The sequence below is a fragment of the Neopelma chrysocephalum genome, unplaced genomic scaffold (genome assembly GCF_003984885.1).
Source record: "Neopelma chrysocephalum unplaced genomic scaffold, ASM398488v2 Primary Assembly neopelma1_65b, whole genome shotgun sequence".
Taxonomy (NCBI): Eukaryota; Metazoa; Chordata; class Aves; order Passeriformes; family Pipridae; genus Neopelma; species Neopelma chrysocephalum.
This window is the reverse complement of record NW_020897723.1, coordinates 3,601,755-3,626,787: the sequence shown is the minus strand read 5'-3', so window position 1 is coordinate 3,626,787 and position 25,033 is coordinate 3,601,755. Positions and strand designations below refer to the sequence as shown.

At 56.4% G+C, this 25,033-nt stretch overlaps 1 protein-coding gene and 1 long non-coding RNA gene across 9 annotated transcripts in view; both read right to left on the bottom strand.

The window, feature by feature from the left end:
- The window catches only part of TNRC6A (trinucleotide repeat containing 6A), a 61,657-nt gene extending 42,502 nt beyond the window's left edge, over positions 1-19,155 (bottom strand). For 7 of the 8 annotated variants that reach the window (XM_027684168.1, XM_027684166.1, XM_027684170.1 and 4 more), the window contains exon 1: positions 522-622. In XM_027684168.1, the coding sequence (XP_027539969.1) occupies positions 522-526 (5 nt within the window). In that variant the 5' untranslated portion in view covers positions 527-622. Of the gene's footprint in view, positions 1-521; positions 623-15,754; positions 15,932-19,129 lie in introns of those variants that run through there. The other variant, XM_027684167.1, reaches the window with a different exon arrangement.
- A 317-nt stretch (positions 19,156-19,472) lies between these two features.
- LOC113967982 lies at positions 19,473-23,310 on the bottom strand. Its single transcript, XR_003534326.1, has 3 exons — positions 22,268-23,310; positions 21,138-21,238; positions 19,473-19,611 (listed from the first exon to the last, which is right to left on the bottom strand). It is a non-coding gene; the product is annotated as an uncharacterized LOC113967982 (long non-coding RNA).
- Positions 23,311-25,033: the final 1,723 nt, after the last annotated feature.

Sequence of the window (25,033 nt, the reverse complement as noted above, 5' to 3'; positions counted from 1 at the left end):
ATGCGGCGGGGTGTGTGTGTCCCAGGGATGGGATGCGGCGGGGTGTGCGTGTCCCAGGGACGGGAGGGCAGCGGGCAGAGCCTGCCCCGTGTGCCCCCTGTGCCCAGCACCCATCCCTGCCTGTCCCACCTGCACCCCAACACCCTCCTACCTGCGCTTCACCCTTTCAAGGACTCTAAGGGAGACAATTCTGCTGCATCACCTCATCCCGCCGATGCGGTTCCGGCGCAGCCCCGGGACCCTCCGTGCCCCAGCGGCGGCCCCCGAGCGCTGTCGGCCCTGACGGAGCGAACCCCGAGCCGGGGAGGGCAGCGCTCGGCCCGGGGGTGGGGGGGATGATAACACCGCTCCGGCCGGGCCCCGCGACCCCCTCGGGGCGGCCCCTCCGCCGGCCCCACCACCCGCCGAGGGCGACCCCGACCCCTCCGGCCGCCCCGGGGGCTCCGCCGCCGCCCCGGCCCGTCCCGTCCCGTCCCCCGCCCCGCGCGGCCCCGGGCGGCGCCGCCCGCGCTCCCCGGTACCTCATGTATGTAAAGTGCTCGGAGTCCGTCCCGGAGGCGGCGGCGCGGGCCCGGCGCGGCCGGCGGCTCTATGCGGGCTGAGCCCGGCGCTGCGGAGCGGGAGGGCCCGGCAGCTGCAGCCGCAGCTCCGCCGCCATTTCCTGCCGCCACCGCCCGCCCGCCCCGCGCGCAGGAAGCGAACCCGCCCCGGCCGCGCTTCCGGGGCGCCCCGACATGGCGGGGGCCGGGCCGGGGCTGAGGGGGGCTGAGGGGGCGGCGGGGTCAGACAGTCACAGAATCATCGCGTTGCCACCTCGCTGCACCCCGAGCTGTGTCACGGGGGCTGAGATGGGTGTCAGGAGAAGGTTCTTCCCCCGGAGGGTGGTCGGGCACTGCCCAGGCTCCCCATGGCAGTGGGCACGGCCCCAAGGCCGTCAGAGCTCAGGGGGTGTTTGGACAACGCTCTCAGGGACAGGGTGGGACTTGCTGGGGTGTCCTGGGCAGGGCCAGGGGCTGGACTGGGTGATCCATGTGAATCCCTTTCACATGAGGACATTCCGTGATTCTGTGATCGGGGTTGGAAGAGGCTTTAAAATCATCCCGTCAGACTGTCAGCCCAGCACCGCCACCGTGACCCTTAAACCACATCACCCACATCCAGATGCCTCTCAAACACCTCCAGAGAAGGTGACTCCACCACCTCCCTGGGCAGGCCCTTCCAATGCCCGACCACCCGGACAGTGAAAAAATATTTCCTGATGTCGGATCTGAATCTCCCTGGTCTCAGCTTGAGGCCGTTTGCTCTGGCCCTGTCACTGCAGGCAGGGCAGAGGGGACCGGCCCCACCTCACTGCGCCCTCCTGTCAGGGAGCCATGGGGAGCAGAGAGCTCCCGTGTACGATGTGTTCCTTCACTATCCCAGGTGCACACATGGAATTCCAGGCGCTGTCTCATCAAACACCCTCAGCACAGCACAGTTGTTCCACAAGCGATGCATGACAAGACACGGATGGGCATAACACCCATTTCCACGTGTTTTCCGTGTGTTGGGCAGCTCTCCCAGGGCACTGCCGGTGTGCCCGGCTCTGCGCCGAGCTTGGGGCGCCAATAACTGACAGGTAAAGAGTGTTAATGTGTAAATAACCACCACAGACCTTTCTCTTACCCTTCCACTGACTCTGTTGGGTTGAGGGAGGGAATAGAGAAGTCCCCAGCACTGGCAAACCTGGTGAAAGATTGATGTAGGCGAACACAGAGCTTATTCCAAAACACACAGAGATACTGTAACTCCAAATACAGAAAATGAAGAGTGAGGAGTGTATGAGCCACGCTGTGTTACTGGACTTGGCTTCAGCAACAATATCCCAGAAATTAGAAAAATCAAGCCAGTCAAAGGACTGAACAGGATAAGGGATGAGAACTGAGAGCAGTAATGCCAGGAACAAGTGAAACTGAGAGCAGACAAGTCCCAGTGAACAGTTCTCCCTCTGACTCCCTGTCCAAGGTTTTGTTGGGGTAGGGAACTTCTTGCTCTCTTTTTGCATCCAGCTGCACATTGTCACCAGCATTTACCAGCCTAGCTTCAGTTCTTGTCAATGCTGGTGAAAAAATGAATGCTATTTGATTCTCCTGTGACATGAACGGATGCTCTGGGCATATGAGCAGTTGTCCCTGGAAATCTGCTGCAGTATCCACTGACTGTCTCTCTGCCTGCATGAATGAAGTACAGTGTTTTTCAGCTGAAGAAGATCATACATTATTAAAGATGAGGTTTATGACAATGCAGAGTAGCCAGGGAGGGTATTTTTGTCCATAGAGGCTCAGTAATGCAGAGTACATTGCTGTGAGCTGAACATGCACAGACATGAAGTGATTGGACTTAAAGGGTACTGACAGTTTGAAATAGGTTTGAATTAATTTGGTCCTGTTTATTTTTCTTCATGTGAAAAAGTTTGGACTGTCATGTAATTGTGTGTAACCGAAAGCCATTATTTCCTGAAGTCTGACTCAGCTCCCTCTCACTGTTCCATTCACAGCAGCCCTGTTTCATCTCTCTTTGGAGGTACTCCACGTGGTGTAGGAGGGCTGCTGTTAAGTCTGTCCTCAGTTGGGAAGGCTGATGAATGCATTATGTACTCCTGTTATGTCAGTTTGTTAACTGTATTATGCCACTGTCAATAAAATTCATAGTCAAGGTCTGCAGCTTTCTTTATTATTTTAGATTGTTCTCTAATTTTATTTATGCACGTGCTCCTAGCAACTAGACTGCTGCAGTGGTGACTTCCATTCTGTTCTGTAAATGCTGCAGCTGGTTATACACTGTCAGCAAATCAGTGTATATGTAACCAGTGTATATATATTTATAATCAGTGTGTAAGTGTAAATGTCAGCTGCAGGAACCAACCCTCAATTACCTACCCCATCATCATCTTCCGTCAGCGTCGTGTTCTTACCTCTTTCACCCTCCCAGGTAACACTTTGCTCAGCTGAGTTCTGACACATATGACACTGGCTGGTGAACTCCTGGATACACCAGGGAAATTAATGAACCCTCAAACAGGAAGAACATTTGCTTCTGGAAGAACTGGAAGGTTGAGCTTCACCCATGCAGAAGCCTGTTAGTCAGAGCAGTGTTACTCGGTCAAGGCTGGAAGCAGCACTCTGATGTTCACCACCCACTCCTGGTTTTAGCCTTAACATGCACTGAGCCTAAGGTTATTTGGGAACTGAGGTTCTGGGTGACCTTCTCTCCTGCTTACTACAGTTATTTAGTTCATTCTTTGTCCTTTGGTATTCACTGAAGCTTGGACCTCGGGACTTCTTTGCTAAGGCCTCAGATTCCTGATTCTGCCAGCAAAGGGACAGCAAAGCAGCATCCCTGTGCTTAAACAGACACATGTAACCACCTGGTTTGGGAGCTGCTTTCAGCCAAAGGGTTGATAAATCCTTAACCCTCCTGGGATCACTGTTCCCAGGAACCACCGGGTTCCTGAGCAGGAAGGAGAGCTCAGGGCGGTGTGTGAAGGGAGGAACCTCCAGCAGTGCTCCCTCCTCACCCTGCCACCCTTCTCTGCTGTGTGTTTGAATGGCTCCGCAGCACTGTGGTCATACATTACATCAGAAATCAGAAATAATGGAAACAACTCTTCAAGGGCAAACACACCACCCGTGTTCAGGCAGCTGCCAGGGATGGATCTGTGCAGTTACACTTTCATCACTCGGCAAACATGCCCTCCTGGGCAGCCATCCCCAAATATCCTCTCCCTGCAACAGCAGCCACCACCTGCACCCTGCCAGCCTGGCACGCACGGGGTCCTCCCATCCTCACATCCCCATTCACTCTTTAATCAGGATTTTCGTGTCATCAGAGCAAGAGAATGAACTGCAGGAGGCAGAGAAATGCACTGGCTGAAAGCAGTTAAAGGGGAGCTGGCGCCGTTTCAGCATTCCCACCCCTCCGCCCTTCAGCTGCAGTTTGCTGTCGAGGCTTCCGTGGAGTCGGGAAGCCGACATGTTAGAAAATCCCATCTACTGCATGCCTGGGGAAAACAGAGCTGGGGGCTGTGCTGGGAGCAGGTCTGGGGACACGAGGCTTTGCCATCAATAACTCTCAGCCTCTCGTTCCCTTCAGTCATTACACGGGGTGAAGCCGCTGTCACGGGAGAAACAGATTGTTTGCAAAATTGCTCTTGACTTAAATAATCTAAATGAGCTGATTTGACAGACAAGAGGAAACAGCTTCCTCGTCAACACGGCAATTCTCTGTGTTCCTCTGTGAGGAGGCTCCTTTCCCTTTCATTGTAGAGGCTTTATTTACAGGATTTAAAAATAGCCCAGGTGACAGTAAGAGGCAGCAGTATAAAGGTACTGAACAGGCAGCACTTACTGATAGAAACAATCCCTGCCCTGGAACCTGTTGGTGCAGTGAGACAGGCTGTGTATGTCAGTGAGGGACATTTGGGACCCTGAGGATCCTTAATTAGGAGGAAAACCCACAAATGACAAAACTGGAAGTTGGTAACAGAAAGCGTTGGGCTTGCCTTCAGAGCAACCCTGAAAGAAGCTGGAAACAGCCCTGGAAAGCAGCTGGAAAAAGCCTTGGAAAGCAGTGAACACCATCCTGTGCTGAGGCTGGGGTTTAAACAGTTGGCTCTTCTTCATGGGCTGCAGCAGCAAACAGCCATGGGATCTGTGCTGGGGAGAACATTCCCTGCCTTGCCTCTGGGCTCCGGTGCCTTGGCAGCACTATCACTGTTACACAGAGCAATCAGAGCAGGGCAGAGCAGGCACTTGGGGTTATTAAATGGGGATTTAATCCTACCCTTTAAATCAGCAAAAAAATTATCAAAGATAAAGGATTTCCCTGTGTTCTAAAGCCAGTCCAACTCGCGCTCCCCGATCTGCATTTGGGAAGGCTGCCAACTGCAAAATGGAATTGCTGAGCCTGGATTTCACTCTGCATCCAGCCAATTACACCGGCCTCACATCCCTGCACTCGGAAGTGGTGCAGTGCAAGAGATGCTCCCAATCTTTATTGATTTACCAGGGCTGCACTGCACTTCCAAAGGGAATCACACCGGTGGGCTCCCTGTGGCTCTCCCCAGCACCCACACTCCAGACTTCCCAGTCTAATCCCTCATGGAGGCTGGTGGAGGAATGTCCCCTGGCTCTGAAGGTCCCTCCAGATGCTGCTGCAGCAGCAGGTCCAGCCACCCTGGGCATCACCTGCCCTGTGGGCAGCTCAGCCAGATTTGCCCACGTGGAGTCTGCCAGGTCCCCGTGTCCTGACCTCTCTTCCACAGCTGTGGCTCTTTCCAGCTTGTTTCTATGTTTCTGCTAAACAAAAAGACAACTCCAAAAAGTAGCAGAGCACTCTTTGGAGAGCCCACAGAGTTACAAACCACTGTCCTTCGCCACCAGCAAGAAGATGTGGATGATGTGTGAAGGGAAAAGTGCTTCCCCTCCTGCTTCTGCCCTCCAGTCCAATAATTTGCCATGGCCTCATGCAGTCACTGATGCTCACAGAAGAAACAGCTTCCCCTCCCTTCAGCCCACCAGCTGCACCCATGGCAGAGCTCACCCTTCCTCCAGGATTAATCCCAGGTGGTGAATCCGTGGGAGACACATGAGCTTTGCCTCCAGAGCAATGCCAGTGCCCTGGGAGAGGGACAGGAGCATCCATGGTCAGTGCTGGGTGCTGACACAGGAGGCTACACTGCCTGGGGCTGCACACCCTGTGTGTGTCTGCTCTGTCCTCCTTCATTCAAACAGGAGTGAGCCCCTTTCTAATCAATGCTCATCGATTGCCTCACTCACACCTGCTCTTTCTCAGCACAGCACCAGATTAACAGATTTCACCTGTTTCCTTTGCACTTCTCACTGACAGTGGCACAAACAATTCCTGCTCTGCCGCAGACCAGCTCTTTTTGTGCCAGCAATGTGCTCTGAGGCTTCAGAAAGCGATTCATCTACTGAATTTCCTAATTAAGGAGAATAAAATGGGGCCAGGACACACTTTATTGAGCAACACCACAGACCGCAGCATGAGCTCTGGCACTTGTTACCTCGTGGGACCCTCTCCAGGTGTGAGAGTGTCCTCATGCAAAGTCACCTCGGTGCTGCCAGGGTGGCACTTTGCTGCCAGGGTGGCACTCTGCCTGGGCCACCACAGCTGGCACTCACCGGGACCTTTCTGTGCCACCCTGAACTCCTGTGCCCCCGATTCTCCCAGCGGTCCCAGTCATGGGAGCTGCAATGCTGGGGTGGTTGTATCCCACCCTAACAATGCAGTGAATCACTTAGCAGACTGTCTGAGGTTCAGCAAGATGAAAGGTCCTTCCTGTGAGACCCTTGAGCCCAGCAGCTTCATGCCCACTCCCTGCTGCAGCCCTGCTCAGCACACCCGGGCTGTGAGGGACTGGCCCAAGGCTGGAGGAGCCTCCCCACAGCAGCAGGGCAGGACCAGCTGCTGGACACACTCCCCACAGCCACTGACCCTGGGCTGGTTGCTCAGCTCCCACTGCCTTCCAAGACACCTGTTTCAGAGGACAGGTTCTCCTGGAGGCATTTTCTTTCTGGACAGGGCTGACACGTGGCTGCTCCCTCTGCCCTTAACAAAGACTTCACTGTTCTCCCATTAACCTCTTCTTTCCCTCCTGCCTCACTCCAAGCTCTGAGGGTTGTAGGGATGCCCTGGGGAGCACCAGGACCTCAGCAATGACACCACCTTGCCCTCTTTTGTGTCCCCTCCTGGCTGCCTCTCTGTGCCCTGGGGAAGGTCCACAGGGACTGGAGTGCCTGGAAACCAGGGTCCCCATAAACCTGCATCAACACACCCGTGCGTGCACACACACACTTTCACATCTGTCTTTGCACACTTGAGCAGATGTGTAACATCATCCCATTTTCTAAGTCTTGGACTCCCCTGGAAGCCAGGATGGATCCTGCAATTACTGGATCACAGCCCTGGCAGGCTGGCTTCACCCTGCCCCCTGGAGCAGGCAGCCACAGCGGGAAGGGGCAGTCAGCTGGGGCAGGATCTTGGCTTTGGGCTCTGAGTTGACTCGAAGCATCTTTTTCCTCTGCCCAGGGGCTGGAATCTCAACCACCGGGCTCAGCAGTTCAGCAGATCTGGCTGTACCTGAGCCTCGAGGACAGGGCAGCGCTGGAAATGGCACGTCTGGCTCGGCAAGGAAATGTCAGCTGTGCCTGGGGGGTGGGAGGGAGGAGGAAAATGTCTCCCCCCGCTTGCTCCTGCCTGTCCGATACGAGGCCGCTGGCACAGCCCCGTCCCGGTGCCCTGGGCGGGCGATGTGGTCACGCTGAGCAACAGCACCTTGGCTGGGGGGGAAAGAGGAGAGCGAGGAAACACGGTGTTCTCGCCCTGATTGAATCCCATGGATTTCTGAGCAGCTACTGCACCGATAAAACAAAGGCTGCTTTGAAATGGATGCCTGGCCTGGCCGGCTGCCAGCGCCGGGCGGGAGACAAAGGCTGGGAATACAAATGCAGCGCTGGAAGTGGCGAGCCAAGGATGCTCTGCGGCAGGGAGAGCGCGTCGCCATGGAGACACGGCGGCCAAGCCGGGCAGGAAAGGACCTGCACTGGGATGGACTGGGAGCCGCGGGAACCGTGGGAGCTGAGAGACAGGGGCACTGGTCCCACCAGCGCCCTGCTGAACCCACGGAGAGGCCAGAGCAGATGCCAGCTCTGTGCCTTGCTGGGCCCGGGACCTGGCCTGACAGGTGGCATGAGTGACATCTGTCAAGCAGACAGTGAAAATGAGGTGGGGATCCATGGGGGAATTCTCTTTCCCCCTCGTTTCATAAGCACAAAAGCTGTTGGGGGGGGAGGCAGGAATTGCTGTAAGTGGTTCATGCAGGAGGCACAAACCCCTGGGCAGCGACACAGACTGAGCAAACCACCCTCTGCAGAAGATGTAACAGTTGCTGTGCAGAATTATGTCATGAGTGGCTGCTGGTGATGAACATGATTTGTGTGCCTGATAGTGGTTAGGGTGATTTATCATTTAGAAAGCAGGAACTGCTCCCGTGTCCTGCCCGAACGGCCGGCGGGTCCACGTGGGTGGCTCTGTGTCCTGCCAGGAGTGGGCTGAGGCACTGGCCAGGCAGGGAACATGGGGAGTTCCCCACTGCAGGGTGGAAGAAACCCTGCCTGAGGCCAACATCAGACAGGGGCTAATGCCAGGGAAGCCTCATGTGATGTGGGGGACACCAGGACCCCTCCATGGCAGGAGTTACCACCAAAACACCCGGGACAGCAGCACCCCGGGCAGGGGAGTGAGCCCTGCACATCACCCCACCCAGCCCCTCAGGCAGGTCCCTGGGGAGGACCCTCCACCACTGGTATCTCGGAAGGGAATGGGAAAATCAACCCCATGCGCTTTCCATAAATCCTGAAGCCCTCGTGGCTTCTCAGAGCAGGGGAGGGAGCAGGAAGCAAACCATCATTTTTTAAGCAATGGGAGGCACTTGGGTGGTGCCGTGGTGAGGGCTGTATAAACAGCCAGAAAGACAGATTAGACAGAACAGGGCTCACTGTCAGCACACGACAAATAATGAATGAAGGATAAGAATCCCAGGAGAGGCCCTTTTCTAATAAATGACATATTGATCTATAACTTTAACAACTTGTCCCAAGCCATCAAGTTCTGAATTAGGGAAAGGGAACCCGTAATCTGCTCCGTCAGTCCTGAACAGGGTCAGAGAGGCAGAAATACAGCTGTGAGGAAGGCGATGGGGACGTTTTCTGTGCTCACAGATTACCGCCAGAATTCCTTGTCTGCTTTATCACTGATAAAAATCACCACCGAGTTTTCTATTTTCAATCCTGAATGGCTCATGCTCCCTCACCCGGCCCCGCGCTCCTCTGATCCTGCCCGCGGGCTCTGCGGCACGGGGAGGAACAGGAACAAAAGCCGGCGCAGTGTCTGCACAGTCGAGCCCTGCTGAACTCCTCCTGGCTGGTTAACATCTTCAGGCAGGTGTTTTTCCATGTAAATTAAGTCCATGCCTCCTCTGCAAAGTGCTGGAAGTCCCCACTGATTGCAGGGGGTGGCTGTGGCTGCGCTGGCTCTGGCAGCCACAGAGCCCTGACCCCACCGAATGAGTCACCAAACACCCACCAAATGAGTTACCAAACACCCCCTCCGGCCCCCTCAGCAGCAGCCTGTGATCGGCCAGCCCCGGCTCTCACTCGTTCTCAAGCAATCAGAACTTAATTCATCTGACTTTAATTAAAGCTAAAAAATTCAGTAGCCTTCGATTTCTCTCGATGCTTTGCAGGGGACGAAAAAAAGACCAGGAGGGTAAAGGGACAAGCAGGAGAGAAAGGGCTTTGAGACAGTCACACGCTGGCCCTGTTGGCTTTTATTTCGTATGTAGTGCTTTTCTTAAAAGGAATAATTACGTTTCAAAACCTCCTTTCCCTGTTCCAAGCACTGCCTCTTTCCACATTAATGCTATTTGCATGCGCCATCTCCTCCCACCCTTCAATAATTTAAACCTTCATTTTTTATTCACTCAGTTGTCAGATTCATTTACATATCATATCTCTATATTTAACGCCAATTTTGCTCCCCTGGATTTTTTTTTAAAAGAGGAAATAGATTTCCCTTCTAATTTAACCACGTCTGGGGCAGGGCTGGCTGGGAAGGGAACAGCCCTGGTACAGAGTGGGTTGGAGGGATTCTGCTCTGTCCTTTGGCAGGTGCAGAGGTGCTGGGGGGCTCAGCAGCCCCCGTGGCCAAACCCTCCCCTCCACGGGCTCCACAGGGCTCAGCTCAAAGCGTGGCCTCCTCCCAGGTCCTTCTCTCCCTGTCCTCCTTTCCCCATCCTCCTCTCACAGCCATGGAGAGAGCTGGGCCTCATTCCTGCCACGGGGCAGGGCAGGGGAGGGCATTGGCAGGGGATGACTTCAGGCTTCCCCTCCAATATTTGCTGTGGTTTGACAGCTCTGCCTTTATTAACAGTGCAAGGCAATTAGCGATTGCTGTTAGTGGGGTGTGACTGGTGGCTCTGTGGCACACGGTGCTGCTGCCAGCATGGGGGGGGACACGTGCCAGGAGCCTGCCCTGCAGCCCCCCTGCAGCAGGAGCATCCTGTGCACCAGGTGTCCTTCAGCAGCCTCTGCCCTGAATCTGCTCAGAAAATCGAGGGAAATCATCAAGCAAAGGTTCAGCTGGAGTTACAGCCTCTCCCTGCAACAGGGTCTGGCACCTCCCCGTGTGAGTGGCAGTGCCAGACCCAGGGTGAGCCCTCCTGATGCTTCAGAGCAGGCTCTGCCCACCAGCCACCCCCACGGCCCCGTGGAATGAGGGAGGCAACGGGGGCACAAACTTCCTACTGCAGGAGACCAGGGGTCAGAGAACAAGCCCATATGGCAGTGCCTGGCACTGGGTGCCAGGGACCACCCCAACCTGACCAGGGGGGCATCATGGGCCCCTCAAAAGCATCCCTGTGGTGCCAGGCTGAGCAAACATGTCACAGTGTCCGCTCTGTCCTGTGGGTACAGTACCATGGGAGTGAAGGGTTACACACATTCCACATGGGTAGGCTTAAGGCCCATGGAAAATAAACAGTATTAAAGGCAATTTGAAGGAGAGAACATGAATGAGAAAGGGGTAAATCACAGCACCAGTCACTGAGGAGAGGCTCAGATCCCCCCCCCCCATTTTCCATATTACTAGAAAAAACAGGGAACTGATCTCAGACAAATGAGCCCTCTGGACCCAATTTTTCAAGTTAATGAGCTCCCCTTGCAGCTCTCCCCCAGCACGGAGACTCCCAGCACCTACCCTTTGCCACAGGCTCTAATGAGCAGAGCCACCATCATCCATCTCAATATCTGCAGGGACATGCAGGAGGAGGGGACAGCGATGCCCTCGGACCCTGGGCAGCACTGCCAGGGTGGGCAGCACTGCCAGGGTGGGCAGTGAGAGCCTGGAGCCTTGGCTCTGCACCGAGGGACCTGCAGCAGCCCCAGGCAGAACCACCGCGGTCCTGCCCAACCCGGGGACCACACTGTGGCTGCAGAGTGGTCTGCCAAGGATCTGCAGGGCCTGAAGGGTCTGCCAAGGGTCTGCAGGGCCTGAGGGGTCTGCCAAGGGTCTGCAGGGCCTGGCACTGACTGACTGTTTAAAAGCCCCGAGGGTTCAGTGGCAGCACCGATGGCTCACCTGGCATATTCCTGGCGAGCCTGGCACATTCTCTCCCAGTCCTCCAGCATCAACCTCCAGCTGAATTGGTATTTGCCAGGTTCAAAATAACCTCCTGTTTCAGGAGAAAGTTGCTTTTCCTGCTCCCAAGAACCCCTTTGCAGCCTTGATCGGGAGATTTCCAGTGGTCTTTCCAGTGAGTTATTGGAATTCTCCCTTGCACTTGTCCTTTTTCAGGCTGTGGGAGGGGGAGCAGGGGGTGCAGGATGCGGCTCTGGCACTGCACTGCTCCCTACTACGATGCTTAAATTAACAGGGAAGTTTTTGTAAATTGAAGACTAATTTTCTCTTGGGAATAGATCATTAAATTACAGAGTACTAATGAAAATTTACAGCATCTGGAGAGGGGTGGAGGGACAGGCAGAGGGAGCAATTCGTTGGTGTTTTCTGGCCACAGCCAGGGGAGCTGCCAAGTCCAAGCCCCTGAGTGCAGGAGCTGGGAGAGGAGACAGACACATCCACGGGGGAACAAACGGGAGCTGGAAGAGGAGACAGACACATCCACGGGGGAACAAAGGTGCAGTGAGGCCGGAGCTGCAGCTCTGCAGCATCCTGAGAGAGGTGGGGGACGAGACCCCTCCATCGTCCTGCACCGGGAGCTCCATCCCCGGCCCTTGGCTCCCCCCGGGCACTGACAGCGGCTGTGGGCAGGGGGGGTTCCCTCCCCACACCCCAGCCGTGCCCATCACCCCTCCCCAGCCCTGCTGTGCCCATCGCCCTGGCAACGCGCTGCCTGAGCGGCGCATCCGCCCGGATTAGGGAGCAGCAGCAGCGCTTGGAGCCCGTGCTTTTCCAGCCTAACTCAATTTCTTGGGAGCGACGAGGCTCACCAGCTCTGCGAGTGCGGAGGCAGGAGCTGCCTTTTGGGGAGGGGGGACACACTGGAGAGCGTTGTGTCTGGGGGGCTCGAAGTGAGAAAATGGAGATTTTTTTATTGCTTTGATCATACATAATTTAAATATTCAAACTGCTCTGGAATTCGTTGAATTATACATGAATTGCACAGGCAGCATTTTTGTAACTCCTGAAAGGCATTAATGGTTTTTTCTCTCCCTTCAAAACCTCGGCTAACCTTAAATTTATTTATTTCTAAATTTTTAAAATTCTAAATCAGTCTCATCCCAAATCACCTCGAGAACGTCACCCACGCTGGGTAATTCCACCAAGTTAATGAGGGATGTGGTGATCTGGGTTTGCTGTAACACCACGTGTTTTGGAGCAGTGTTTGGGTCAGATTGGCAGGTGAGAGCTCCTCCAAGCTCCTTCCCACTGGGAGCTCCAACTGTGAGCACAGCAGCCCCCACAGACCCCTCCAGCCCTGGCTCCCTGCACCCTGCCTGGGGTGAGCTTGGGACACAAGGCTGAGGGAGCTGGAGGCACCTGAGCCTCCCTGGACACACCACCCCTCCCTCCTCATCCCATTTCCCATGGCCCTGCACAACAGGAGCATGGGATGTGCTGCTGCATCTGCCCCTCAGCTGGCAGCTGCTGCCTGTCAGCCAGCCCAGTGGCCAGATGTTGTGGGAAGGGAAGGGCCACAGCCAGATGTTGCTCATCTAACCCTACTCTCTGTCAGTTTGAAGCCATTCCCCCTTGTCCTATCACTACAACACGCAACACTTTCCCTCGGGGCTGGGTTCTGTGTATGCTCCCCTCCCCTCCCCGTTGCCATCAGACCCAGGACAGAGCTCCCAGGCAGAGATGAAGCCAGGCAGTGCCTCTGTGTCACTCCAGATCCTCGATTCCAGGGAGAACATTTCCCAGCCCTGGAAAGCTCCTTGGGGAGCGAGGGAGAGGCTGGCAGAGGAGCGGGACCCGCACAGCCCTGTCTGCAGCCTTTCCCAAGTTAGCTCATTGCTCATTATCCTTCCCTACCCTTTTAATTTCTCTCTAAACTCAACCAGCTATTGCTGTTCAAACTGAAATAATTAATTGGAACAAAATTGCCACTGTAGGAGAAAGGAATGATTAAACCCATCCAGCGGACAATGGGGCAATCACAGCCTAAGCAGCTAATTACAGGGATGCAGGATAATAACAGAGCCCTGGGCAAACTCTAGGGCTGGATGAGCCAGGAGGAGGGTCTGGGCTTGACTTTGCTCCAGGTTTGGTGCCTGATTCCTGGAGTAAAGACACAAATGAAAGGATGAAAGATCACGAGGAGGGGACAGCCACCCAGGTCTGCTGGGGACACACGAGCAGCGGGAAGCCTGGACACCCCACACAGCTCTGTGCCCACTGGGCACCCGAGTCACTCCAGGTGGGAGCCACCGTGGGTGCCCAGGGAGATCAGCACCAACACCCCTGGGAGGAGCACAGACAGCAGCAGGTTTAACTGAGGAAACTGTTAAAGCACATTACACACGTGTGTGCATGTGTGTGCCCATGGACAGATGGCCACTCTTTTTGAGATTCCTTTTTGGGAATAACAGTGTCAGGAGGTCTGGATGGAGCAGAGCAGCCCAGCAAGCCCACGGCCATCAGCAGGGCTTGTGCCAAAAGGACAGTGAGAAAAACCACGGGGATGTTTTCTTCTGTCCCTGCAGCAAAGGGTGATCTTGGTCCAGGAGACCTCGCTGCAGAGCATCTGGATCAGCACTGGGGCAGGGAAACTGGAGGAAACACTGGATTGGGACTGACACATTTCCAGGAATAAACAGAGTTATGACAGAAGGGAACAGGAACACCTGCAGCATTACGTGGGCAATGGGGTGCACACCTGAGCCCTGTGATTCCCCAAATCCCTGTGCTTTACAGCTCTGCACTGGGCCCTTCCCAAAATCCCTGTGCTTTACAGCTCTGCACTGGGCCCTTCCCGAAATCCCTGTGCTTTACAGCTCTGCACTGGGCCCAGCACGTTGGTCACCTCCCCCCACTGTGGAAACCATGTCACCTCACTGGTCCGAAGTGAATGCCACCAACCATCTCCAGGTAGTCACAGCAACAGGAAAACCAAGGGACAATCCTTTTTTTGGGAGGTGCTGTGCCCCGACAGGCTCCCAGGGGAGGCCAGGGATCACCACGTCCTCCTTCCTGCACCCTTTCCTGCTGTCCCCACTCACATTAAAACTCATTTAGCTCCCAGTCAGGGACCTGTGACTTCCCTTAATAAAGACATTTTTCATCTCCCCAACCTCGATGAGAGTGAGTTCAAAGTGGTGTGAAATTGGAAGTGGTCACGGTGTGTGCTGGCAGCACCTCCCCAGGTACTGGCACAGGGGCTCCAGCTGCCTGGAGCACATAAATCCCAGCCAGCTCCACATCACTTCAGTCAGAGTTCATTTTCTGATGGAATTTTGACTGTGACTGGAGCTTCTAACAGGCATTTTCAGCAATGGGCTTGGCCCGGGGTAGAGGGTAAGTCCCAGGAACTAAATGGAGAATAAAGGAGGCTCCTCTTGGCTTATGGGTGAATCCCTGGGGCAGGACCATTCCAGGAAGGCTTCACTTCATGATGAGCTCCAAGTGCCTTCCAGGCAGAGCCGAGGAAGGGGACCTGACCACCTGAGCACTGCCCTGTGCCCTGACAGGGGCAGGACACACACATCCATCCCAACTCCACACGGGTCCCCCAGTCAGGGGAGGGCTCCTGGAGCCCATGCCAAGGCAGAGACACCGAGTCCCCTGAGCCCCCCGAGTCCTCAAGCCCCCTTGGCACTGTGGGGAGCCCAAGCTTGACACTCAGCCTGCCTGGGGCTGCAGGAAAACAGGACTGCTGGGGACCCATAACCATGGCCTGGCAGGGATCTCCTGCCTTGGGCTGGGAGCCAACTGCAGCCATTGGTGTAATTAAATCGAGGTCAGGCACAGCCAGGGAGCCACAGCCGACCCTCTGTGTGTCTGTGCTGCTCCTGCCTTTGTACAAAACATCCCTGTGCTGCCACTCCAGCTCCGAGCCAGCCCCAGGCACAGGCAGCCAGGCTGAGGGCTCTGCCACACCCAGCTCCTCCAGAGCTCAGTGGAAGCTTTGGGTTTCACCCCAAAGGACAAGAAGAGCACTCTGCAAGTGTCAGACACTTTAACAGGATCAGATATGTGCTTCCCTCTGCAGGCAGGGATCCCAGGGGACCACCCAGAGCAGCTTCTGCCCTAATTTTGTTGGGTTTGACCCTGCACCCTGCCAGCACTGTCCTCCATTTCCCAAAGTGCACGAGTTCCCCCACTTCCAGTGAGGCAGTTACACTCCACAGCATTGGGGTCACCAGCCTGGGGCTCCCTGACACCAACAGTTGCCCCACGCCCTGGGCTGGGGGCTCACAGGGCCCCTGTCCCTGGAGCTGCAGTCCAGCCCCTCGGGCTGCCTGAATGGCTCTTGGATGCTCTCAGAGGGGTTCTGAGGCCCAGGGCAGTCAGGACTCATCCCCACCCCGTGTCCTGTCCTTTCTGCTGCGGGATAACTCAGTGCTGGGAAAATATCAGCCCAAGGTCTGGGAGCATCCCTGGGAGGATGCAGCAGTTCCCGTCACCAGCACCCTGGTTTGTGTGACTGCCAGCCCTGGGTGGTGGGGAAGACACAAACCTTCACAGTCACACTCGTGATGAGGAGGGAGGAAATGGCTGGAGCCAACCCGATGTTCATGCAACCAAGGAGCAACCATTCGGGGGAGGAGCAGCTGCCTTACTGTTCCGAGTCCTCTGGCACTGCGGGGTGGGAGACCTCGGCTTGGCACTTAAAGGGCGACGGCTCTTCTCTGACCTTTATGGAGACAAAAGACAGAGAAGGTTCAGCTGCGCTGCAGTGCAGGAGCAGAGCTCTGAGAGCAGGGGCAGGGACGAGGCACGGGGTCGTGTCCCCACGGGAAGGCTGGAGGAGCTCAGCTCCACCTCTGCCAGGGTTTGGGGATGCTGAGCTGGGGACCACGGACTGCCCGGGTCCTGGTGCCAGCTGTGGCACTGTGGGGAGCCTGAGTGGTCAGGGCTCCCCTGAGGTCAGGGCTGCCAGGGAGGCTGAAGCCCCGACACCGAGCAAACGTGCCTGGTGAGCTGGAGAGGCTTCTGTCAAAACCTGTTTTTCTGTGAATCTTTTCACACTGTGGCCAAGCTGCAAACACTGTGTTCTGCCGGGACCCTGCAGACTGACAGCAGTTCCCAGGACATGACCTGTGCCCAGGTACAGCCCCCCGTGACCCCGCAGGGGCCGGGACCGTGCCCAGCACAGCGCAGATCCTGCACTGGGAGCCTGTAAAGGAAAATGAAATGAGCTACAGGAAAACTTCATGGATACACTTTTCAGAGGTTCAGTGAGAGCAGACAAGTCTCTGTGATTTAAGTGCCATCCACCCCTGCAGGGCTAAACACGAGGCCAGGCAGTGCTGGGCAGCATCGGGGGGTCCCCCTGGCTGTGCCTGTCCCCCCGGAGCTGCTGCCCCAGCAGAGGCAGCCCTGTGCTCTGCCCCCCCTGCCTCGGGGCTCCCTGCCACACCAAGTGTAGAGTTGGGAATTGTATTTTCCCCCGAATGCTCTGGAAGAGAGGGATTGAGACCAAGTGCAGATTTTGCTGCCTGCTCCCCGAGCCAGCCACCTCCACCCGAGCTCAGACAGACACAGGACAGGCCCGTGGCCGTGCTGCACACAGCCTGATTAATCACGTTGCTCAGGAAAATATATTGGCATAATTAATAACATGAGGCATCTCTATCAGCCTCTGTGGTGCAGCAAATTATGAGGCAATAACACTTGGACGTGTTGACCTGGATTTCATATATAATCCATCAGACTATTCCCGCCCGGTCGGGTCTCTGGAGACACAAACAATACAAAAATGATAATTAAACAAAAGCAAGATGGACCGCACTGATACACCATTAATCACTCCCACTGCTGTGGGGAAGGCATGGGACCCCCAGTTTTGCCCTTTTTTGTGTGCAGGTTTTGTTATATTTTGGGCCTGGAAGGGGCACCTTCCAGTGCTGCTCATGGTGTGTGAGAGGATGAGGGTTTGGTGTCATTATCCAGGAGCAGCAGCAAGGACAGGCTGCAGCTTGCCACAGGGATTCAGGGAATGGGTGACAGGGTGGTCATTGGTGTGGGGAATCCTTAAATCAAAGAATGACCAGCCCACAGGGAGAGAGGGGAGAGCAAAGCTCACCCCATCCATCCCATTCCCCACGTCAGAGACATTGATGCTGCTGAACACCAGACACTGCAAGTGCCACCTGAGCCCTTGCTGCTGCCACACGTGTTCCCTGTTTGTGTCATTCCCATGTCCTGCAGAACACGGGCCATCCCTGCCCAGACCATCCCACCCACGGCGATGGCACTGAGCCCTGCCCCGTGCCCACGTGTGCACCCACAAGGGTGAACACCAAAACAGAGGCACCTCTGGGACTGGGAGAGGAGCGGGGCTGGGCACGGAGTGGTGCCCATCCCTGTGCCTGGTAGCATTCCTGGCACAACACATCCCCAGAGCTGAAGGCATCTTCTTCGGAGAGGTGCCCAGACACACTCCCAGAGGTCCCCAGGCACATTCCATTGACTTTCTATTTCATTACTGTTATCAGGTCTGAGACACTCGTGTGTTCAGCGGGAACACTTTGAGGGGAGGGATCGGGTGAAAAATGAGGATGCAGCTGGCTATTAACTGGATCTGAATTTAGTATCCCATTAGGGAGATTGTATTTGGCAGCAGCAAGGAAAAGGTTTGCAGAAAGAGACAAAAATATTTTCAGTAGAGAAAGGGAATCCTCTGATCAAAGCAAAACAAAGCTAATGAGTTTGTTTATCTCGAGCGTGAGGACAAGGAGGGCTGGGAGTGAGCTGGGAGAGTTCCTGCTGGGCCCTAAGGCTGTACCTGGGCTTCCCACTGAAGCTTCACCTACTAAATTAGTTTAATCATGTCTGTCATTAGTCATCTTTGTCAAGCCCTCATTTTGAGGCCATTTAAAGGGGATTAGAAGAAATATCCCCTCTTTATTCCCCTACAATAGTGATTAACTCTCTGGACTCACATGGCATTTTCCTATTGAAGGAAAGAAGCAAAATTAACTCATAACCACAAAATCCAGTGCCTCCACCACGGAGTGGAACCCGGAGCCATTGTTAGGGGAGGAATTACTGGGATAACACCTGGGGTTCTCATCTATCCTCAGGGGAGCCACCGGTGCAGGGCTGAGGATTAGAGGCTCACAGGAGTGACAGGGCAGCACTGTAAATGTGCCATGCAAGATCTGGCACACGGGCAGGGGAACCACCAGGTTCCTGGCAAAAATTTAGTTCAAGATGAACCCGACTGCAGGTGCTCCAAAATCATCAAACTCCGTGAATCACACACACAGAGGAAAGCCTTTGGCTGGAGATGCAATTGGTGCTGCTCCAACAAGTGGGAAGTCCTGCAGAGGAATCCTCTCCGTGAGGAGAGACTCGGCTCCCCAGAGGCCCCCGAGCAAACATTTCCTAATCCGAACCAATTCAAAATAGACCGATGGGCTGTGCCAGCAGCAGGAGCTGCCCACGGTGCCTCGCTGCCAGCACCACCCGTTCCTGCCTCGCAAAGCCCACCTGGCCCTGTCTGCACCTGAGCGACCCCAGAACAGCGGCACCCCTGCCCCGAGCCGGGCGGCATTCCCGGCCACAGCCCGACAGCACCCCTCCTGCCTCCTCCCTTTATCCGAGGAAACACCGCCAACGCAAGCAGCCTCTTAACATTATTTACAGAACCGCTGCCATGAAGTGTCCTCGCCCCTCTGCCCCTCGCCCCGGTGCCCTCAGGGCCCCCCGGCCCCAGCCGAGCTCGTGGCGGCTCCTCCGCCAGGGAATCCGCGGCAGGAATGAATCCCTTCCTCGGGCGGAGAGGAACGCGCGGCGCCGCAACAGCTCGGCGCACGGAGGGGACCCTCCTTCCGAAAGCTCATTAATCTTCGGCGGAGTCTCTGGGTTAATTTGAGAGGTTACTCACCCGTCAGCGCGAAGGGATCCCGACGGGGACGCTCCTCCCGCGCGCGCCGCAGCCTCGGTGGGGAGGAGAGACGGGAAATGGAACCTCTCCCAGGAGCGCCGGGAGCAGCGCCCGCATCCCCGGCCCCGGCGGGGTGCCCGGCACACCGGGCAGGGACCGTCCCGAGCCCCCGGCCCCGCTCCCTCCTCCCGGGGCGGGACACGGACCCGGCCCGGGCTCCGCTCCAGCGGGAGCAGCGCAGGGCACGGGGCGCATGTTGGGGGGCTCGGCGGCAGCGGGACCCCCCCCGCAGCCCCGCGGCTCCGTGCGCTGCCCGCTCTGCCCGCTCTGCCCGCTCGCCCTCGCCGTCCCGGCGCTCCGGCCGCTCACTGAACGCGTCCTAAATCAAAGCGACGCCCGTGCAGCGCTCGAGCCGCTTCCCTGGCTTGGGCACGGCTCCGGATTTGGATTTAGCATCTCCCGAGCCAAGTCCTCGGTGCATTCTGTGTTAAATAACTAAGGTTAATTTGATTTGATGCACCACTTCATTACCATAAACAGCTCACAGTGTGTCAGTCCTCTGTAATTATGGTTCCCTACAGCCGGCATCTTGTTCATTTTCCATCAGTGCTGGAGCTTCCCTGTGATCCCCTCCCAGCCAAGCCCTCCTGCCTGAACTCCCCCCAGCCATAATTAGGTGTCATTTATTCTGCAGCTGATGGCTACACTCATTTACGAAAATAGGGGCAAGGATATTAAATTTACTTTTCATTGCAGCCACACTTGCCTCTGGTGGCTGGGATGAGGCTGTGTGTGCGGGGGACCCAGCAGGGAGGAGAAGGGATGCTGTGAGGGGAAGGTGCTTTGGCGAGGGGATGCCACACTGGGGAGCCCAGGGAGCCCCAGCAGGGGTGGGTCGGGGTCAGCAGTGCCTGCAGAGAGGCAGGGGGCAAGGCACAGTGCCAGTCACTGCCCAGGTGGGATTTCTGCCCCCACTCCCAGTGCCAGGGGAGTGCCCTGCCACCAGCACCAGCACTAGAGCAGGCACAGATCACACGGAGCAAACTGAACACACAAAGCCACCGTCAACACCTGTCTCCACCTTGGCCCTTTTTGGCCACCAGTGCCTTTGTCAAGGCAGGCACTGCTGTCCCCATCCTTCCTCAGCTACATCTTTCCATGTGTTCCACGGACTGTCCCTGTGCTGCTGGAGCAGGGAATGGGGCCATCCCTGCTGCTCTGCCCTCCAAAATGGGGCTGTTTCCTCATTGTCTCCCATTTAATTCCACCCTCACACTGGAGGTGCCACACTGGAGTTGTTTGCCATCAATTTTGTTCGACAAATGACTCCAGTGTTTGGAGACTCCATTATTTGCAGCTACAGAAACATGACCACGCTGGCCCATCCCACGGTCACAGGGAAGCAGTTGGTGGGACAAATCCCACAGCTCCATGTGGTCAGAACACACCGTCTCACTGGGACATGGGGGAATCTGGGAACTGATGAACCACCAGCACAGAGAAACCTAGAACATCACACTGTGGCTGTGGGTGGAGCTGCAGATGCCATGACTGGCCTGGGCCCACAATGGCAAAAGTTAGAAACCCAAAGAATACAGCAGCAGCCCTGCCCTGCACTGATTACACTGCTCCCCGTGCCAGCACCAGAGAGGGGGACAGGGTGTGCAATGAGAGTATCCAGGATAGAAGAGGAATATCCAGTAGAGAAGAGCAATACCTGATAAATGGCACGAATACCCAGTATCCAAGCAGAACACCTGTTACACAAGGTGAATCCACTGGGAGTGCCCTGTCTCCTGACCACAGGCTGTGCTCCATCTGCTCCTACTGCCCAGAAGAGCCCGTGGTGGCCACAGCCCCGTCCCTGCTGGGTTCCTGTGAACCCCCCCAAGGCCACCCCACACCACTCCCTGGGCTGGGCACGCTGCCCCTCCTCACCCAGCCATGCTCTGTGCCAGGATGTTCCACAGGCTGGTCCCACTCTCCACAGAGCAAACCCAGAGCTCACCCACAACAGTCACTGCTGTCATTTCGGGGGTTTTAACTGGAATATGCCCGGAGCTCCAGTGGTGCTGTTTGCAGGGCCGGCAGCATTAGCGGGGCACTGGGCTGTGACAATATAAAATAGACATTGTTAGAAGCCACTTAAGCCTTTCCGTGGGAGGATTGTGGAGCCCTGGAGCAGAGCCCAGGGGACGGTCCTTTATTGCCACTGTGACCAGGTCAGTTACTCCAGAACTCAGCAAATTATTTATGAGGTGGTTGGCCTGTTAAAACATTAACACATCCATCACCCTGTCACTGATCCCACTCCTGTGTTCATGGCACCATTGGGCCTGGGAATTTACTGGCATTTGATTTGCTTCAAAGCTGCATTTGCAAGAAAACCCCCACCTCCAGCTCCCACTGTGACAGAGTTATAGTTGGACCCAGCGGCTCCTCCAAACTCCCTGAGACTGTTTTTCCTTCTGGTTTTGTCTTTGCTCCTGTTGCCCTGTTGCATGGCCTAAACAAAGGCACAAATTGGCTCTTTAATTTGCGAGGACACTTCAGAGCAGAAAAAATCAAATTTAGCTTTTACCATGAGAATCTTGACGTGCCCTTGAAGTGCAAGTGCTGGCAGTGGGAGCGCAGGATGAGCCAGCCCAGCCACTCCTCTGGAAGTGATAAAGCACCAAATCTGGAGGATAAATGGGCTGACGGCTGCGGGCACCCCGTGGTGACAATCCAGCAGGGAGAGGCAGATAGTGCTTCCCGGGAAGTGGGGGCATTTATTTCTGCCTGTCAAGACACAGGGAAGATGGAGAACATACAAGGGATGGGAATTAGTGTCTTAATCTACTGCGTTTACTCTTGTCCCTTTTTTTAATGCCTTTGGCTACTCATTTTCCTGCATCTGATATTTTATTATCATGTCTTTTATGACATTTCCAGATATTTATTAAATCAAAAGGAAGAGTTCTGCTTTCTGTGCTGGCTGGAGACCCAGCAGAGTGGCTGGGGAGGGTCTGAACCTGGCTGGCTGCTGGGGAGCCTGGGGGGGAGCGGGTGCCCCAGCCCTGCTTGTTTGGGTGAGGGAAGCAGGAGGAGGAATAAAACCACAGTCCAAGGAGTGCTGGGCAGACTCTGGAAGCTCACCCTGTTCCTCTTGCCACAGCCCCTGCAATGGGGGATCCCGTCCATCTCTGTCCCATGTCAAAGTCCCCAGGACTGGCTGCTGTCCCCTCTGCCACGGACGAGGAGCTGCCGCAAAGAAGGAAGGAAAAAGCTGCTCTCCATGTCTGCTACAGACAGGTCGGGAAGCAGCCAGTGAAGATCCCTGTGAGGACACTCAGTTTTAGCTGAACAGGCTGTGCTGAGCCTGGAACTCCATCATGGCACACTTTGCAGAGGCAGGAGCCAGGGGCAGGCTCCCTGTCCCGTGCATTTCTTCCCCCGCTGTCGGCACCCCAAAGGCTCCTGCACTCCTGCCACAGTGGGATGCACGTGGCAGGGACAGGGCCTGCTCACCCCAACCCATCCCTGCTGGCCTCCCCGGGGCTGCACTCAGCAAACTCTCCGTTTGCTGGAGCCCTTAATTACCGACCGTTCATTCCCAGCCTCTGAGGAACTTGTTCTTTATTCCCCAGGCTGTCTGTGAGGGGCTGCTCTCCAGTGCTTCCTGCACTCTTGGCTCTGGGTTTGGCAAGGGGTGGGAAACTCAGGGTCCTGGACAGGTCTGTTGGCAGAGTCCTGGTGTCCTGCAGGGTTCAGCTCTCGTGTTGGAAGGTTTAATGTTGGTGGCACCCGCGGCTCTGAAGCAGATTCAGAAGCAGAGACTGCTGTGGGAGACATGTAGCTCAAGGTCCGTGTGGCTGGAGCACCTGGGAGAACTGCAGAGTGACAGTCAGGAAGGTCCTGGGGAGGCTCTGAGGAAAGGTCTTGTCCCTGGTCCTGGAGGAAGGTCCCGGGGGAAGGTCCTTGGTGCTGGCACCCAGCTGGCTGCTGGAGGGTGGCTGCCCCCTCTCTTTGCATCATTATCTTCACTGTTCTGCAGCTCTCAGCTCCTCAGGAGAGACTGGCACAAGAACCATGCTGGAAGCATCAACAGAACCTGGAAGAGAAGCACCCGGGGCAGCCCTGGAGATCCCTGTGGAGCAGCAGGAGAGGAGCACAGAGGGACAGGGCTGGGCCCGGCAAGAGGGATTGCACTGTCAGCCCTGGGGCTGGGAGGAAGGCAGTGGAGGTGAGGAGGAGGAAAGGGGAGGAAACCCCCTGCTTGGGGGCCCTGGGCTTGGTGATCTGAGGTGTTGCTGCAGTGGGGTTTGGCTGCCCCACTCGCCGGCCAGCACAGCTGGGGCACAGCTGGGGGTTCGCACCCAGGACCGGCCCTGACCCGAGACACGACCCTGACCCCTGAGACACGACCCTGGTGTCCTGACTCCTGCCAGGAGCTGTGCCTGCAGCTCCAGGGGCAGGGAGACTCCACGGGACACTGGCTGGATGTGCTACAAGGGGCTGCACGCTTCACATGGCAGGGGGGACACCAAGCTGGCAAAGGGGCTTCCACCGTGTCCCCTCCCTCACACTGTGGGGGAACATTCACAGGAGCAGGTTTGGATGGGAGCAAATTCCTGCCATGAAACTATTACAGAGCCAATTAAACCCAATAAAAATCCAGGGCGTGAGCAAAGTGCTGTGGGGGAGCGGAGCAGTCGGGGGTGGGTCAGTGGTCGGTGTGTTCAGGGAGAACCTGCCAGGCAAAGACAGTCTGGATGAGCACGGGGAAGAATCATCCTCCAGCAGCGCCACCACGGGAGCTGCTTCCCTGCCATGGAATTACACGGGAGCTGGACTTGGGAGCGGCAGCAAACGTGAGAACAGGGCAGGGCAGACACCGATGCCAATTAAAGCCTGCGGAGCTCATTCCCCCAGATGGCAAATCCTGGCTCCAAACACGAGCCTGTGTTTGCCAGGGCCGCACATTCCAGGCTGGCACAGGGCAGCCGGCCCGGGCGGCGGGTGATTGGCAGCCGCATTCAGCAGCACTCAGAAATCCCTTTCTCTGTTGTCCCTGCAAGATCCTCGGAGATGCCTCTGCAGCATATGGCTCCCTTCAGCGGCACAAAGGGCCCGGGAATGCCCCGAGTGTTAAACAGGGGATCACCCCGTGACAGTGCTGCACCCAAAACAGCAGCTCCCACCCGGGTCAGCTCCAAAGAGCTCTTGTGGATAATTAGTTCAAGGACAGAAATATGAAATTGTTACCGATGGTTGAACCTGCAGCAGGCTCGAGTGACATGCAGGGTTGGCCATCGGCCCCTGCCCCGGCTCCCTGCACACTTCCCCTGCTCCCCCGTTCCTGTGCTGACAACGGGGGAACAAAGGCCGGAGCCGGCCCAGGGCAGTGATTCATCGGCCCCCCCGGCACACAGCTGCCCCCTCCCAGCACAGCTGCCACCGCCCCAGACACCACTCACCCGGCCTCCATTCCCATGGTCTCCAGGGAGATGGCCGTGGACCTGCATCCTAATGATGGGTGGCCGACGGCACCCACACCCACAGCCGGCTCCCTCTGGCCCTTCCCGGCACTCCCGGCATTACGGATGCAGCCCCAGCTCCCACACAGCAGTGAGAGGGGGAGAGCGGGTGGCCCCACCCCAGCGGGGACATCACTGGGGACATCCCTGGGGAGCACTGACCAAGCGCCAAAATAAAACCTGCATTGTCTGAGAGCCCCCACTTTGGGACCGGCAACCCGGCACTGGCGCTGAGCACCCGGCACCGACCGCCCTTCAGACGAGGAAGGAAGGGGAACCAGCCCCCCAAACCCACCCCAAGCGGGACACATCACGGTTAAACCCCTGCACGAACGCAGCAGAGCCGGCGGCCGCAGAGCACCCTGACCCCTGCCCCGAGGAGCCC